Source organism: Solenopsis invicta, chromosome 4, assembly GCF_016802725.1.
Source record: "Solenopsis invicta isolate M01_SB chromosome 4, UNIL_Sinv_3.0, whole genome shotgun sequence".
In the NCBI taxonomy this organism is placed as follows: Eukaryota; Metazoa; Arthropoda; class Insecta; order Hymenoptera; family Formicidae; genus Solenopsis; species Solenopsis invicta.
In genome coordinates, this window is record NC_052667.1 from 3,499,454 (window position 1) to 3,518,239 (window position 18,786).

Below are 18,786 nucleotides of genomic sequence, written 5' to 3' on the forward strand. Positions count from 1 at the left end.
TTTCATTTTAAATTTTCTTTGTAAGAACTTTCGCGATCATTGAAGCAAGTTCATTCATTCGCGTTTGTTCACGCTCGTTTGCTAGATCTGAGTCGATTTTAAAATTTAACACTAAAAAATATTACTTTGAAATAATATTGACAAAAAGAAATAGCAATAAAAAGAAATTCTGGGAATACCAAAGAAACTGGGGCCATTGACAAAGATGCATTAAATACCAAATACTAATATAAAATTATTTCGATTATTGCTTGCAAAAATTATGGCTAATGCTACACGAGTAGATCGTGTTTCTTTGTACGAGACGGATCAATATAATCAGAATACGGACAGCCGTTCATAACATTGCAGTCATCACCACGCAACATGAGGACTCTGTCTGCACTAGAGACACGTCCAAATATTATCGGACTTATTTCGTCGGTCCCGCGTTCTACCTATACACCGCTCCGTTTCTCTTCCGCGAAGAGATTTGATCGGATAAGAAATGAATATAAACGTATCAGACGAGATACGCGCAACAGTTGTCCATCCTGTCGCATTTTATCGCGCCGTTCACGGAACCGAATACAGTTTGTAACTTCCCTCATATTACGTAATCGATCTTGTCGCCGATAATGTGAGCGCAGATTACTGAGAATCACATAGCAACGAGAGATTTAAATTTACGATAATACGTTCCCCTTCGGTTAATGTATGAGAACTATTCTTGTCAAGTATACAAAGTGTACAGTATTTTATAGAAAAAAGGAATCATATAATATACATAAAAGTGAGCAAGTATATCTCTCATAAACTCCTCAAAATTGCATAGTATATTTCCATTATCTATAAAATTTTCTTAAATAAGTATATACATAAATATCTCGTATGCATTATGTTCGTTTGTCAAATTTAAGTGTTTCACTGTTAATTCGTTAATGATTTAAATTAAATGACACATGACCCACGGTTAATAATAAATAATAGATTGAGGTACTCCACTTCTTCATAGCGGGTTTGATGTACCATATACGGCGTCCTCCTTTTCGCGTATTAGAGTGCATCCAATATGAAATGGCGTCGCTCGGTGAAAGTTTGTGGTGAACAGAAAGTGATTGGAGAATGGAAATGGAAAGATTTCGGGTAGTAGAGTTTATTCTTCAGAGTTTACTGTTCGCTTCGTGTGCCCACAGTGCAACGAGGCAAGGAGAAAACGAAAGCAAAATTGTGATTATTAAATCACTGAAATATCACGTGGCCATAAAAGTCTATTATATTCACAAGCTAAAACATTGAACTATAAAAGTACTGCAAAGAGCACTGGTGAAATACAAATCCAAATAAACTTTTTCGCTACGAAAGAAACACGTTAGTCTCTCAGCCGAGTAAGATGATAACATGTCTTTTCCGTAACCAAAAGTTTATTTGGATTTTTCACAGATTACAGTAATAATATAATAATAATACGGATAATTTATAAGTATCGAAAATTTGATTTTATATAAAACATTTATTATGTGTACAATGAAAATGAAGGAACATGTTGTCATTTGAGAATGTTATCCCTCTCTCTCTTGAGTAAACTTTGATACATAAAGATATACGGCCCCTGCTTTTTCCAGTAGTACTATAGTTCAATAGACCAAAATGCGTACACGCTCGAATTAGAAAGACATGCTGTTAAATCCCTTCTCACATCGACGGGTTTCTCGTCCTTTTCTGCGAAACCCTTCCCCGTCTCGACTCCTCCCATCTATATTCTTCTTCTCTCGCTCACACTGAGTGCACACGCGCGCATAGCAGCACGTGGTTGGCCGAGTACACCTGCGCGCGTAAAAGGAGGGAACCAACGCCAAGCGTCCCGGCGGCGCGACACCTGCATCGCGCCGTTGTCTATTCCGCTGAGTCGTACGGGTCGGGTTCTCAGCGGTAGAGGGAGGAAAAGGGAGCTATCGACATTAGTTGGGAGTGGGGCAGTGATGGTGTTCAAGAGCGGACGGGGGTGAGGGCACGAAAGGCAAGGGGCCATTTCCTTATTTTAAAAACGATCTGGGAGTCCCTAGTAGGCGGAGCTACGACTAGATGCGCCACCATTGGTTACCGCAATATCTAATATATCATAACGTAACTGTGGTTCGCGATTCTATGGCCTTCAGACTCCATTTATCTTTAATACATTATGATTCCTTTCCATAAATTCCTTTATTCAGTTATCTGTGCACGCATTTATTGAATATGTACTGATCACGACATCTTCCCCCCTCACGTTTGAATTTTTGTTGAATTTCAGGTGGTCTCCACATTTTAGTGGAACATACTTGGAGGGAGATGAAAGATCCTCTCATCGTGAGATATATTCATCCAAAGATGTTGCGTATCTTCGACATTCTCGTTCAATATGCCTATCACTTGGACGAGGGAATTACATTGGAGAGCCTTTTGAAATCTGCTAAAGACTGCATCTCCCAAGGTGAGACATTTTTTTAAATATTTTTATCCGGATAAAGAAAAATACTTTTGGAAAAAAAACACTATGAAACGCAAATATTAAAGTTTTCTAATTAATAAAATTTTTTTTATCTCAAACAAGTTAGAAATATAAAAAAGATCTAAATATTTAGAAACTATATTTTATTTACATAAAAATAAAGGATAAATATTTTTAAAAATAATAAGCATAAAATATTTAAAATTAAATAAAGATCTTTTTATTTGTTATTATATAGTATGTAGAAATGAATATAAAATGTCATAATGTTTGAACTCAATATTATAAAAATAATAACTAAAATTTTTTTTCTCATAGGGTCAATAATTCATCTTTCGAAAATTATTGGCCAAAATATGCAGAATATAATTTTATCATTCAAAATTCTAGATTTGATACATTTACGATTTTCATTTAAATATTATTTATTTCCACCTTGAACTACATATAATCGAATCTGTAAATTTTCGAACATTATTCTTCTAATTATGGTGGAAATTCATAATTAGATTTGATTACTTTTTGCTGATGCTCAATTTTACTTCCATATGAGCGAAGTACAGAGTATTAAAGAAAACACTCCAGCCGGAAGATTAATTATATAAATTTTCTAATGCATATTTAAAAATGCATTAAAATTGGTAACTTAATTAGAACCAGTTCAACAACAGGAAGATGTCTTAAATGTTTGGGAATATCAGAACAATAAATCATATCAAAATTGGCATAAATATTAAAAGCATAAGTATTGAAATTTAAAAAATTTTGTTTTATTTAAAAGATTGTGTAGTAATTTTTTTCTGCAAAATCAAAATCTATTTCGTTTCATAAAAACATTACATGATAAATACAATCTCTCAATTCGGTATTTTTTTTTTAAATACTTGCGATTAAACTGATTGATTATGAATCACGCGTGTCTATTTCCTTTTCTCAAGAACCTTGCCAACTTCGATATGATTAAAGTTCTGTTTCCGTATATACTTGATATACGTGGGAAAAACACTTCCCTGGGAGTTATTTATGACCATATTCTGACGCAAACTGATGTCTTAATAAGTGTTACACACCAATCGACTGCAAAATTATTTAATGTTCTCGCCGCAACACGCGAAGATAATCTTGAGAAAGATACAAAAGAAAACTACATGAAAAGTCTTGGTTTTCTCGTCTGGGAAGAAACATATCCGATCTCATCACAGAAGATGTCACGAAGATCACATGAGAACCTGTTTGGCGTTTAAAGCACATCTCGCCAAGTTCTATACTAGACGTGTACGTCAAACATTTTTAATTCCATTATATTCTGACAGACTAATGCTTGACGAGGAAGTGTTCACCGTTGTACACGCGATGGCAAAGTGGGCCGATGATGCGTGACTACTGATGATTTTTTTCTACGCCTGAAGTTCTTTCTATTGGAATCGTGTTCCTTTTGGAACGATAACGTTGCTTGAGGATAATGGACGATTTTATACAACTCGACAATCGGAATAATAAATATTTTCTATAAAATAAACGAAGATTACGTGCATTGCGATTATGTTTTACGTACTCGACATTCAGCGATATATTAATCTTTTGTAATGACTCCAGGATCTCGAATTCCTCCTCCCATTTACTTTTTTTTTTTAGAGAAGAGAATCAGATAAACAGATTTGATTATTTTGCAAAAAAATGTTACTTTATCTTGAACACCGTAGACCCACGTGTGTAGCTGGAGAGTTAAAAATATTTTGTGGAACTTGAGTAAGAGGTTGCCAACAATACATTTTGCATACGACTGCATTAAAACCGGTCTGACGTTCAAAAGTAACATATTACTATTGCCACTTAAAATACTCCGCAGTAAATATGTGAACCGTCGTGCCAAGCAGGAATCGTTGCCGGATATTTCTGCAATTATAATGTTGCCGTCATTACATACTCGTCTCAACTCTCCGACGACTGCTAAATTTTCCTATTGGATAACAGCCAGCATAAATGAAAATGATCTTTGCTACGTCTGATTTCAGTACATCCAAGGTTGATATTTCATCTTGCTAATTTGTCTATTTTAAAAAGGATAAGCTATGTGTAAAAATGCTACGTATAAATGATCGTCTAAACGGTATTTGTTAAACGGCGTTCGTTAAATCGCTTCAATATTCTGATAAAAAATTTCAAGAGACTCAGCCTTACGAGGAAAAAAGATACTGATTAAACGGCTATTAAAATATGCGCTGCAGATCCGGTTGTTTTATCCCGAAGATAGTGAGAAGCGGCTCAAAGCGTCAAAGAAAGGTACGATGTTTCTTGCTAACTATAACCGTGGATAATCACGCGACGCGGACAAAACCTTCTTCCTTCCTTCTCCGTAAATCGCTTCGGTTCCGGATCACTGACCATTCGCCCAGAACCGTTGCGAGATACTTTATTTAACGATCGAATGATTTGCAGCAGCGTTAAATTTATAACGTCACTATTGCACCGTGTCGCACTCAATAGCAAAGATGTTGATGATTAGTATCATCGTTGCAGATCTCGCAACCAAGCACGTGATGCGCGTATCTAATAAGCCTCATGACACAGCCTCGTATAAATATCACTTCGTACGACGTATTTTCGCGTGAGGCTGAAGCCATTGGTTCTAATCTATGTGTTTATGTCAGTTATGTTTTTTTTTTAGTTCTAAATTCATGCATATGTCTTGAAAATAGAAATCTAAAAATTAAACTTCGAAATGTGTTTTCCATTATATCATTTCCCGAAGTTACCGCACTATTTCTTAATCAGAATTCCTTACAAATTCGAATTTATTCTTTCCATAAAGAAGATTTGAAATCGTCGCTTGTAATTTCAATAATTTTTAATTTTTTAATTTCTTAATCTCAATAATTAAAATTTTCATACCATTAGTATATTTCAAACAGTTATAAGATACACAGTGAACAAGTATCAAGAAGCACGGTCGCGTCTCGGCGTGTATTTGAACATCAAAAATTTTTCGCAATTTCTTTGCAGTTTTTTTTATAAACTCTTGTAACGCCATTATTCAAATTTAACGATGAAATTAATTTATGATATTATTTCTAACTACAGTTTACAATTGCGACAGTTATATTGGCAATTTATAAAACTAAAAAATGCATGTTAATTGATAGAAATAATTGATGGAAATACGTGTATTATTAAACAAGATCCACTTTAACCAAAAAATGGCACTTTTTATTCTATTACTTATGAATAATAGTATATATTATATTAGTACTATTACTAACTGTTGTAATCACAGCCACAATTTATGATCAAACAACTAAATTCATTAATCAATAAATCGTTGCGCAATAAATATTTTTTTATATTATTATATTATTAATTCTAAACACACACACACACACACACACACACACACACACACACACACACACACACTCTCTCTCTCTCTCTCTCTCTCTCTCTCTCTCTCTCTCTATCATTTCAGAATGAAAATATTACATAGAGTCAATGCAATCTTGATCTTGTTTACTCAATTAGATAGTTACATTTAAGTCGATGCGGAAAGCGACATTCCTGACGGTCTGAGCAAGTGGACGATTAACGACTTTACGTCTCACTGAACATATAGTTACACACTGTTACTAACAGGACGTATAAAATACATAAATTTATACGAGTGTCAAACACTGTGTGATGAAATTAATGTAGAAATAATAACATATTAATTAGCAAATAATGCATATCTAGCGTAAATACGTGCTCGAATTATCAATTAAAGTAGAAAAAAAAAACAAAAGCCGGTAGTAATAATTCAATATATATTTTAATATGCAGTTTCAGAACGTTTCGAACGTGATTTATTCATACGGATTTTGCGAGAATACATTTGGATATCGAATGAGCGAATAGGAATATCTTAATTAATCATATTGTCGATCATATTGTTTTTCTGTAAACAGATACGTGCATCTTTCATTGACTAATTTGACGTGTAACGAATAACGCACGTGTTCGTCTGACAAGACTAAATGCTTCAGAATGACACTCAGTTAAATAGCGTATGTCCACACTTCTGCGCACGTGTCAGAGATTAATGGCGCTTCTCATGGAGAAAATAAGAATGCTTTGCCATAAGAAGAGTAACGGCGGTAGAGGTAGCAGCATCAGTCAAATGTAAATAATGAGCCAGCGATACTAATGCGCGTACGCGCCTGCACCTTAATAGCTTCCCACATATTGTAGCCGCTACATAGTTGGCACGAGTGTAGAATAAGTATATTACAACGATGCCACCTAATATTATCTCGCGCGTTTGGGATCATTTTTCGAGGTTTCGTTACAGAAAAATTATTATATTAAAATAAACTTTACTAAGTGAATTTAATTTGTTTTTACAAATCGTTCAAAATTCATATATTAATATTTATATGATACTTTTGACGGTAAAGCTTTAAACATTACAAACATTTTTGCGTGACCTCCTAAACTATGATCTGCTTAATTTGATTATACATCTATTCTTCTTTTTCATCATGAAGGATATTTTTATAATATATTATGTATTTATATAGAACAATTTTTATATTAATTTTTTACAGTCCTATGACTAAATTCAATATGTTTTGTAATAGTTCGCAGTTTGTATTGAATTAATACGTGGACATTATAATTGAAAAATAATATTCGAAATCTCCATAAATTTTTTTAATTAGTAAAAATTCATTGATCATGTTAAATCTGCCAATTAGATAAAGAAAATTAATTGCTTATATGCAAGAAATAATTTCAACAGCACAAGATTAAACAGGAATAAGGTTATGCAATGTGTTAATATGTTTACTGATCTAAAGTCGGACACGGCATTCCTTCAACGCTCTCAAGTCCAGGTCGCGAAATGATTAATAACTCATTACCGCGACCGACATAAACTTGCACAGTTACAGTATAACAAGAATTATGCCTATGCTTAATTTAATATGCGAGTACGATATAACTGCATGCATGCGATCATATCGGAAAAAAATGACTCGTTATGTCTTGTCACACAATTAAAATGCATCCAGTCGTTCCTAAATCACCGAAAAAAGCAAATCAAATATAGAGAACAATTCGTTTGCTGTAAGAATTCTAGCGAGAGAAATAAAATCACAAACTCGCGTTTGATCTGCAATTAATACAATTATATAAAAATTATTTATATGAAAATAATAAATAATTGGAAGTATGTGCACAAGATAATTATCGGTCCGTTACTGCGGTCGCGCACGGCTTACGCATGCCATGGTTTCTGCCGTGTAAAAAGATGATAACGCGATCGCGATGCGGAGCATGCGAGTAACGGTCGTCTCACGCTGCGTCGCGAAAATACATTTTCATGCATCCCCAGACGGATACTTTTGGCACGCGCTAGGCAGCTACTTAGCGCTTACGATCGGTCCAACTTGACATGATATAACCGAGAGGCGCGCAACGCGCACCAACGTGATGCCAAAATATCTCGTGTTGATGTTGCTGTTCGCCACGTCGACCGCGTCGTTGCTAATCTTTCCGTTGCATTTACTATGGCGTATTTTCAAGCCATGTATCTTGTACAGTTCCGTGAATAATGATTTCAAAATCACGATTCTTGTCGGATCGAATAAAGTCAACAAAATTGGGACACATTAACTGTAATAAATAAAATATTTTTAGAAATGTCCTTTGACGATTCTTCCCCAAAGAAAATTAATTTCGTAAAAAAAGTGCGTTTCTCAACATTCGTGCTTTGACACTGTGTTTGTGCAGAATCAATAAAGTTTATCGCGATGAAAGAATAAAATTTTTGTGTTTTATTGAAAATACGAAAGTAACGAATAATATCATTACAAATCGCTAGTAGTACGAGGCTTATTGCGTATCACACGTTGAATCTTGATCATGACGTGTTAGAATCACTGGAGAGACGATTGACCTTGTGCAAGTGCACTCTAGTTATCATTCATATCGCTAAAGTTAAACGCACAACATATTATTGTACAATATTTAATATTGAATATTATTCATCATCTAGAAGCTATATTAAAAGTTTGCACAGTATATTGAGCAAGTTAATCAATATTATTGCTCATCTGGAGGCTATATTGAGGATTTGCAGGTACATGTATAAATAAAAAATTCTTTAAAATAGTGGGCTATCTGTGCATATTATTGCACAATAAAATGCCAATTTAAAACGCTCGATGCTTATTTTTAGCGTTAAAAGAGCACGTTAATAAAATTAACGATGATTAGTAAAACTTGAATGGCCACTTTTGATCACGTAATTTATCTTGATGCTAAAATAAGAAGCTGCAGTGTAAAAAAGTTATATCCATTTATTTAAGAATAATGATAGTATAAATAATCGGGATTTAATGACGACATAAATAAGATTCAATACAAAAATTTTTTTAACAAAGACGATTTTAATATAAATAGAAAATGTTTTCTACTGTGTATTATGAGTTTAATATCTGACTTATATAACTACCAGAAATATGTAGCGATTACATTTGACATAATATTTATGACAAGAATTAATCAACGTCTGATCAAACAAGCCAAGATTTAGTGGAAATAAATTGCACAGGATTAGATTGCAACGTTAGGAGAGCGAAGTAGAAAAATTTCTGATTTGTAACTCATATGAATATCTGAACGAATGAATATTAAATTTATTGGAATCATATATCTAATTGTGAATAATTTCGCAAATTCCGATTGCACAATTTTCTAGGACAATTTTGTATTATATATTATATATAATTTCGCAATGCAACATATCACTGTTTAATAAATAAGTATTAAATAATTTTAACAAACGTAAATTCAATGTTCTCTTCAAATGATAAATCAAAACTTCAGAAATCCACTGAAAAAAGGTTAAAAAATGAATAGCCTCGAGGACTCATGAGAAAGAAGTAGAAGATTACTTAAATATTCAGGCAACGCGTGCAAAGATACTGAAAATGACGAATAAATATCATTAAAAAATGAAATGTCGATCGGATGCAGAAATATATTTAGCAAACAGAATGGAGGCGCGGTGAATGGTAGCGGTACACCAGAAGTAGGTTATCTTGCACGGTCTGACGAAAAATTAGAAAGGCATTTTTCGTAGATAGCAAGGTGAAAGATTCGAGCAATGTGGTGTGGCACAACCTCATTCAGATCCAGTATTCGCCTGGAGAACATGCATGAAATAGTTTATTTAAAGCTGACACTACCAGTTCCGTTAAGCGTCTTATAACAAACCGAATAATCTTTGAATGTGAAATTCGCGTCGGCCATCGAGAAAGTATAAGTGGCATTAAAGCAGACATTAGAAATGCAAAAGAATAAAATCGTAAAACGTTTTATCATCAAATTGCGTTATATAGTTTGATCTCTACGCGTCAAATAGAAACGAAATATATCTCTGCCCTAATCGTATAGATAAGACAAACGCGATTTAGATAATAAAGATTTATTAGCTCTAACACATTTTGCAACAGGCTCTCCTAGTTCATGATTAAATTATTGAATTGATATTACAAGATCGATGCTCTATATCCAGAAAAGATTTTGTATCTAGAATTAATATTGAGCGGAGCTTCTTTTCTGCCCATCAACTTCTATGCACTCGATAATATGCACACGCGAGAAACACTCGACCTTGCACAAAATACGGCAGTATTCGTATCTCACATATCTATGCAACACACACGACTACACAAATACACATGACGTATGCCAAGATCATTTGTACACGATGCACGCATACCGTCTCGTAAAACGTTAATAACGCGTTGAAGAATCACATTTCCAGACGAGAGCGTCACGATTATTGCTATTGACTTACGCGAAAAAAAATTAACGTATGAAACATATTAATAATATATTGCATATATTAAGATCATTCGTTTAAAAGCCAAATGGGTTTTGTTTCCGAGTGAATTGTACATGTTCGTTTGCACATGCAAGAAAAAAAGCAAGCATTGATAGAAAGTCGTGTCACGTGGAATAATGTACTAGCAATAACAACAATATCGACCAATAAACTTGGACAATTAGAGAGAGAGAGAGAGAGAGACTCGCGGTTCACTATTGTCTTTTCGCGACCGATTTACCGATATCGTTTATTGACGATAAAAATATTGCACGATAAAAATAATATAAGCAACGCACAATAAGAAAATAAAACAAAACTTGCATACATCCATAAAAAAATACTCCCAATTTGCATGATCATTGAACATACCATGTATCAAACAGAATCTAACGTTTTTCTTTTTTAATTTGCAAAGAAGAATTCTAAAGATTAGATTGCTATTTTGATAGTTGTTTGTTATAAACTGCTCAATTTGATTAACATTATATCTAGTATAAATTCCTTAAATCTTAATTTTGTTATTGCACAAACAAAAAAGAAGAATCCACTATCCCTATTTTTATTTTATCAACACATTTAATCTGCCAAAGACGTATCGTGCGCGATTAATGTGGGACTCTAATTAGTATCTTCCTGGAATGTGTGTGCAGTCACACGTATTCCAAGAAATCTTCATTGTCTGCCTTAATGAAATTTTATCACAAATGCATTGTCCATTGAGCAAGGATAAATAACGCGAGCCAAGTTATAGTTGCGTGTACAATTTCATTTGCACGAAATTTGCACGAATGGTGTATCTATTGGCGTGCTTTTATCACAGTAATCTATGATCAATACATATGTACCGTCAATCAACATAAACGTACGTTATTTTCTTAATTAGTTGCCGTATCAAGATAGTTTTCACCTTGCGAAAACACCCTCCTTTCCTTTCCCGAAAAATTCAATAAACGTAAACATCTGTGAAACATGTCTGCAATATCTTCAAGTCTCGCACACATTACATTTCTATTGAATATGAGTATTCTTCTGACGTATAGTTCGAGAGTGCAAGACAACTGCGTTGAATGCATTTGCAAACGAAAACCTTGACCGAGCTATTAGACAGTAAACGACACTCGTATCAAAGAGTAATGATTACTCTTTACATTGCAATTGCACGGAAACACTTGAAACGCACAAAGAATGACACTGCACGCATTTTACACAGGTCTAGATTATTTTAAGTTTTTTAAATGTTATTTACTTGTCGAAAGCAATACTATTGAATCTCAGAAAATTACGTAATATTAAGTTGTACATTTAAATCTGCAAATTACAAATGTACAAATTGAAAACGTTTTGGTTTCTTGATTACAGATAGCTATCAGATTGACTCAATTATTTTAATTTTTGTAATTTGTTATCCCAGCTGTACAAAAGATGTACTTGAAAATTATTAAATTATATATGTGACTTTTTGTAAGTTTGCAATATACGTATTTATTTTCGTCATTGTACAAGCGAAGAATTGGGCGCTATAAATTGATAATAATTCTATAAATTCATGACAATTGACTATCTTTGTAAATTTTTCAATATACGACAAAAAAATTTATTATTTGCATCAAGACAAAAATGCATTTTTGGCCGTCGTTGAAAAGTTAATGTTTATTTTTATCTAGAATTGTGTGTGCTAACATTTTGCAATTAACTATAATAACTGGACCATTTGTAATTTGAAACAAGAGAGACTTTTAGACACATTAAACAACTGTGACGCATTATTCACATATTAAATGTTAAAGTTTTTCATTATTTTTTAATACACTGTTATTTATCTTTACGATAAATAATACAGTATGATAATATACCCATTATCGTCGTTGACTTTAATTTGCCTTTTACTTTTAAACTTGAGTATATCTCTAAAAGTTATTTATAGTTTGCACTTAAAAGGTAAAATTTGTAACATTTACTTTTATTGCTATTACGTTATATTTTATTGTAATGTACTTTTAATACGAAAATAGATAAAATACTAGGATAAAACAAGAATATTTTTTTCACATACGGATAAATTACAAACATAATTATGTTTTCGCAAACATAATTAATATCGAAAGAACAAATTAAAGTTTTCGTGAATTCTCCAACGTTTAGTTTCATCTCAAACTAAAGACTAACGAAGTTTTTCGTAATACGATTATAGTAGTTATATAGGACACGTCATACAGAAACTCATGATTTTTCGTATCTATTATAATCAAGTGACTATTATAATTAAGTAATTGCTGAAAGGATCATTAAGTGACTACATTATTGCCATTGCTTTACTATTAATCCTACTTATTTATTAATTTATCTAATAAATCTATTTTTTATTACTATTTGCAGAGATGGAAAATAATAATGAGTTACAAGTAACGCCGTTATCATTATTGTTATTTTTTTGTGATAACAATTTTGTAATAATGTGACAATTTTCCATAAAAGTAATTGTAAATCCAAAATTGTAAGAATCACTTTTGACAATCAATTCGTTATCATTACTTATTAAAAAATAGTAACCTGTAACTTCACGCGTTATGTAACGAAGCAAAGTATCATTTTGTTTGTTATGTAACGAGTTAACTAACGAATAACTTTTTTTCAATGAATAACACGTAATAATTACCAGTTACTTGTCAAAAATGGCTATTTCATCCTACTGTTATTATTGCTGTTATGAAAAATTGTAACGTCATTACTAAATTGTTACTACAAAAAAATAAAAGTAACGGTGACGCGTTACTTGTAATGCGTTGCTTTCCATCTCTGATTATTTTTTATATATTTATTATGATAAAACAAAATCATTTTCATAATAACAAAATCAGCTTTTCGCTCATAAAATAAATATAAGTTTTCAAGATGCTAATTTATTCATTATAACCGATGATTTGTCATTGAATGCTAAATATTAAATATTGCAAATAGTAAATGTTATTAAATATTAAATATTGAGTAAATGTTACTGAATATTAAATAATTTAAATATTATAAATGTATAGAAGAAGATATAGAAATTTTGGTAAGCAAAATTTTGATAAAGAACGATACCAAATGATATTAAAATTGTCAAAGAATATATTTATCAAGTCAATAGAAAATCTCCATGTAAAACTTTCCAAAATATTACAGACAAAAATTTTTTTAAGAAAAAAATTCTTTTAAGAAAATTTTTAGAATCTTTAGAATTTTTTCTTAAAAAAACATTTCTTTTTTTAAGCACTTTAATAAAATTTAAATTTAGTAAAATTATTTTTGATATAACAATGTAATTTAATTATATTTTATTAAAATTTAACCAAATTTTATTAAAAATGAATAATAAAATTCGTCAAAGTCCACATTGTCTCACGATTATCACGATTTTAAAATAAATTCTAATAGAAAATTCTACGCGGAATTTTACTTAACCTAATCTCTAATCTACTCCATTTTATTCGCCGTAAATCGTGAAGAATCTTCTTCTATCAAAATAGATGTACTTTGTTACGACTTACGTTTCGACGACCACGTTCGGAAATTGGAAAAAAAATACGTTGCTTCCCTCGTCAGTACTGCTCGTCGCGCGTCCACATAAGATATCTTGAAATTTTCCCGAAGTCGTTGTTCCATTGCAAGCACTTTTCGAAACACGTCTTCCTCACACACGACGCGACACTTGCGACAATTCCCGCCAAAACATTCCGCTTTCCGCGTTCCGCATTTCGCGTTCCGCGTTCCGCGTTCCGCGACGCCCGTTTCGTTTCACCAAGATGCGATCGCCGTCCGCGGTGACGACGCCCGTTTCTTTTCGCCAGGACGCGATCGCCGCCCACACGCCCGTTTCGTTTCGCCAGGATGCGACCACTTTCATGACATCGGAAGATCCTCGGAAATTGACCGGGAAAATACGTTGCTCCCCCCGCCCGTCATTAAAACTCGCCGCGCGGCACGTAGATATCTTGGAGTTTTCGCGAAGTCGTTACTCCGTTAGAGGCACTTCCAAGTTCATCATACTACCTCTCTCATCTTTCGTGCTTTCGATACGCACTTTTCGCCACGCACCTTCGACACGCGTCCGTCCTTTCCGACTTTTATTCGCCGAAACACGTCTTCCTCACACACGACGCGACGCTCGTGACGCAATTCCCGAAACGCGGCATTTTGCGACGTCCGTTTCGTTTCGCCAAGACGCGAGCGCTGTCCGCGATTACTTCCACGGCATCGCAGGATCCTTGGCAAGATCCTTGAGCCCGTTTCTGGGACCACTCAAATCTCCGAATCGGCTAATTACCTTCTCGATCCGCGATCAATAACGGATATCGGACGCGACCGTGCCGGTACTCGGGAGGCGACTGCCGCCCACTTCTACCAACTGTTTGACAACAAAATTGATTAGTCGCACGCTCCGCATCGATAAGTACACGGAGGGCGCGAAAATCGCACAGTTCAAAAATCTGATTCGCGAACATCTTGTTGATTGATGGTAGTATTGCTACTTTTCTTGACACAGTAAATAATCGAGGTGTTTCGATCGGAGATGTTTATGCTGTTTACACTCTTTTTTTCGCGACGCGCTCGTACCTTAATGTGCAGCGAACTTCAGGGTGTGTGTCCGGGCGGAGCAGGGCGCGCGACCAATACAATTAAATGTAAATGACAAGGCGACGACACTCGGCAGAAGGAGGGGGCAGGATAAGAGTTAAGAAATGTCCGCGCGATTTGTTTTCTTATTCACACTTATAATCGCTCCAAACGTTTTCCGAAAGTTTTTCGAAATTGAGCTCAAATATAAATAATCGCATTCCCATAGATTTTTGAAAAAAAGAAAGCAAATTAGACAACGTACATACAAGCACGTAATAATTACATGCTTTAAGAATGTTCTGGCTATATAGTTAAAACTGCAACAAATATATATATTCGTTTTCGCTACAAAAGTTATTATAAAATAAAAATTTGTATTTTTTTGAAGAAAACAATGAAAAATTTACAATTTATAATAATTAATAATTTATTAAACGAAAATGATTACACTTTATTGCAGTTTCAAAGACATAACTTTTAAACGAGTTAGTAGATCTAAATCAATTGTTTCACAAATATTTATCAGAGTTTTGTTGGTATATATAAAAATTTTGATTTAATTCTCAATGTTTCTTATCAAATTTGCAAAAAAAATGCAATTTTTGCTAACCTTCGGTTGGCAGTAGTCAGTCATGAAAAAAAAAATCTAGAGAAATGATGGGCTAATACAGAACATAAAGAGAGCGAAATTTAGCAAAGCGTCGGCAAATTTCCATCAGCGAATTAATATCTACCAAAGTTTCAATGCATCTCCGCTAATTCCTTCTGAATAATCGCGCGTTCCTCGATTTTGTTAGATTCTGTTCGCGATCTGTTACATTCGCGGTGTGTCTTTGCTTTCTTAGTCTGTCTAGCAACAAGAGGGACGCGGTCATGGACGAAATTAGACGGATGGCGGTGACTTACTCGGTCGACTGTATTCTCGTATCCGGATCTTCTTCGGTATCGCTTATAATTCATTCACTTGACATGAGCGATATATATATTTGCAGCGTTTGCATACTGTAATGAACAGTTGTGTGTTGATCTCACATCATATGAAGACAAGGGTAATTATATACTGATGAAAATGGTAGATGGCAAAGATAGATGACAATCGTCAATGCCCTGGGTGTTTAAAACTCTGTCTAAAATTCATGTAATGAAACCAAGTCATATCGGATTAACGCTAATTTTGAGTCAGTAAAGTCAAATTAATGTATGCTTTACACACATTATTAAAATTTACTTAAAATATTTAATTGTAAAAATATTTTTATCTACAATACATTTATCAACACAAATTCTAATATCTTACTCAAGTGAAATGTGTAATACACAATTAGTTCTGAACGAGAGGAGAGAGAAGGAGCATATTATTATATATTGCAGATACAAATCCTAGTTAGCTTAATAATTCGATGCAAAATATAAATAATTGTAGAAATAAACAGATAAGTTGTTAAAACTGGGTAAATTAACCTATATACAATTTTTATGGTTAAATATGTTATTTAAGAAATGTGGCAGATTTCAAATTTTTACGAGACTCTATCGTGTTATTACGGGAATACGTGCCATTATAAGTTAAAAAAAACTAGATTATTTGCAAATCGCAGTACATAAATGTCACTCTTCACATCTCCTCGCAATTTTCAAAATTTTAAGATTATTACTACAACGCGTTTATTTTAAATACAATCAATCAAAGCAAAAGATAAGCATTCTAGTAAAAATACATACGCAATCGTTAGAAAACCGTTAAATACCACTTCTTCTTCGCGTCGAGTTTCTAACTGGATCAAAATCGATATAGTCGTTTTCGAATGTCATGTACCGTTAATGCTATTTCTCATTTTATCTTGAAGTGTGCAGAACATCATGACAGTCGTTTTAGTATTTTTTCTGATATCATGATAGCGCGATAGCACACACTAGGGATTATTGCATGTCCTTGAACGAAGAGAAGTAAGGCGAGTTAGAGGAAGCAAAGAGGCTTCGTATAAACAAAAACGATTCTATTTTTTCGAAAATTGACGAGTTATCTCTTCGTTGCTGTATTTAGTCTGTCGTAAAATGAATGTTATTTTTAAAACATTAAGAAAAACAATCTTGAAAATTTATAGTTAAGCTACTTAATTAAAAATCTGACAAGTCATTTATACTGCATTATGTATCATGATTAATTACTCTTCTTTAAATTAGTTTATTGGGGAGGGGGGGGGCAACTATTCTAGTATACACCATAAAAAAAAAACGATTATACATGGCCTCGTGACGTAGCGACACGTATGTGATGCATTTTAGTAAAACTTCCAATTTCTCGATAAGCATTATTTTTAATAATAAGAAAGTTTCGATACTGTGATGTGTGCAGAAGTGTATCTTGACTTTTCTAAGATAACATTTTTGTAATGAAATATGAAATAAAATTATTGTTTATTTTATTTTTCGATATCTTTTAAGAATTGCAATTCAAAATTTCAAGAAATTTTAATGGAAACATTTATATGACATTCTTATTGCAATGTCTTAAGAACTCACATAAAGTCATTCCAATGACTGGTTGATTTATTCGATCGCTGATCGAAGTAAAAAAAGATAAAAATTTCGGTTAATCAACGTTATTACCAAGCATAAATATAATATAATTTATATTTATAGTATTATTAACTTTATTGTAGAGATATGACGCCTGTTACTTTTGCACTGTTTATTGCGACTTGTCGTCCTTGTGTGTTAGCCAGCCATATGCATTGATATGCCCGCGTTGATCATTACCGGTTTACAAAACTGCAGGCAGCACGATTACAGATGCAAATCGCGCAGTAACGTACGTATACATTCGTGAAATCTTCGCGGAGCGGCACGCAATAAAATAAGCGCGCGCGGTGGGCGCGTAACAAAAGGAATTCGTTGATTTCTATGTCGGCGACGTGAGTAGCAGCTACGGATTTATACGGCCCTGAATTGCACGTCTCTGCATGCAAGTGAGATTTCAAGATGGTATACGAGAAAGAGAGAAGCCACGCGAATCGGCAGAGATCTGGGGGGCCCCAGAGAGGCACGAAGGAATAGCGGCAAAGAGGAAAAGAGAGACTTGTAAGGCCCGAGAGAAACTAGCGGGCGAAGAGAAGAGAGACGGAAGACCTGTTTCGAGGTACGGGAAGGAGCGGGACGAAATGAACGTGAGAAGCCGAACGGAAGCAAAACAAGAGAGAAGATCGCGATTGTATCGTCTCTTGCACGGACGAGTTAATATGTGTAACTTAGACACGGTGTTAGCGCGAAGAGGAAGTATTGTCTTTTTATTGAAGAACGACGCTGCGAGAGCCGCAATCTGAGGGGTGGGGGAGGGGGAGGGGAGGTCTGTGCGAAACAAGAGGATCAGGCAGAACGTCGGCTGCGGGCAATCCGGTCGAGAAAATTGGCAATGTACGCCGTGAGCTTGCATAACAGCAAACTGGATGCAGAGAAAAAGAGACGGACAGACAGAGAGAAAGAGAGAGAGAGAGAGAGAGAGAGAGAGAGAGAGAGAGAGAGAGAGAGAGAGAGAGAATAGAGGGGGAGGGAAAGAAGGGAGAGACGACGGAGGCAGGATGAGGCATCGGTCTACGTTGCACTTGCAGTGCGACGGAAGAGGAGATGGTATGACACGTGCACTCACACCAACGTGAGCGCGCGGTCGCGCATGCATCTCGATGCGCGATGCAGTGGGAAGCGATAGGCGCGAGGCGTGACTCTGTTTTCCTTGACATTAGCGTCTACAAAGTGCGTAACGTTCAAATGGCATGTATTAGCGCGCCGCATTTATCTTATCTAGAATGCAAGCGATCGCTCGCTCGCCGATGCGACGCAACGTGTTGGTGCACGC

The 18,786-nt window shown here is 34.4% G+C and overlaps 1 protein-coding gene and 1 long non-coding RNA gene across 3 annotated transcripts in view; one reads left to right on the forward strand and one right to left on the reverse strand.

Annotated features, from left to right (window-relative positions):
• LOC105195650 overlaps positions 1–18,786 on the reverse strand; it is a 264,949-nt gene that overhangs the window by 189,696 nt on the left and 56,467 nt on the right. The window lies entirely within an intron of this gene.
• The window catches only part of LOC105195653, a 60,783-nt gene that overhangs the window by 18,457 nt on the left and 23,540 nt on the right, over positions 1–18,786 (forward strand). For both annotated transcript variants that reach the window (XM_039448280.1, XM_039448279.1), the window contains exon 4: positions 2,273–2,452. In XM_039448280.1, the coding sequence (XP_039304214.1) occupies positions 2,273–2,452 (180 nt within the window). The remainder of the gene's footprint in view (positions 1–2,272; positions 2,453–18,786) is intronic.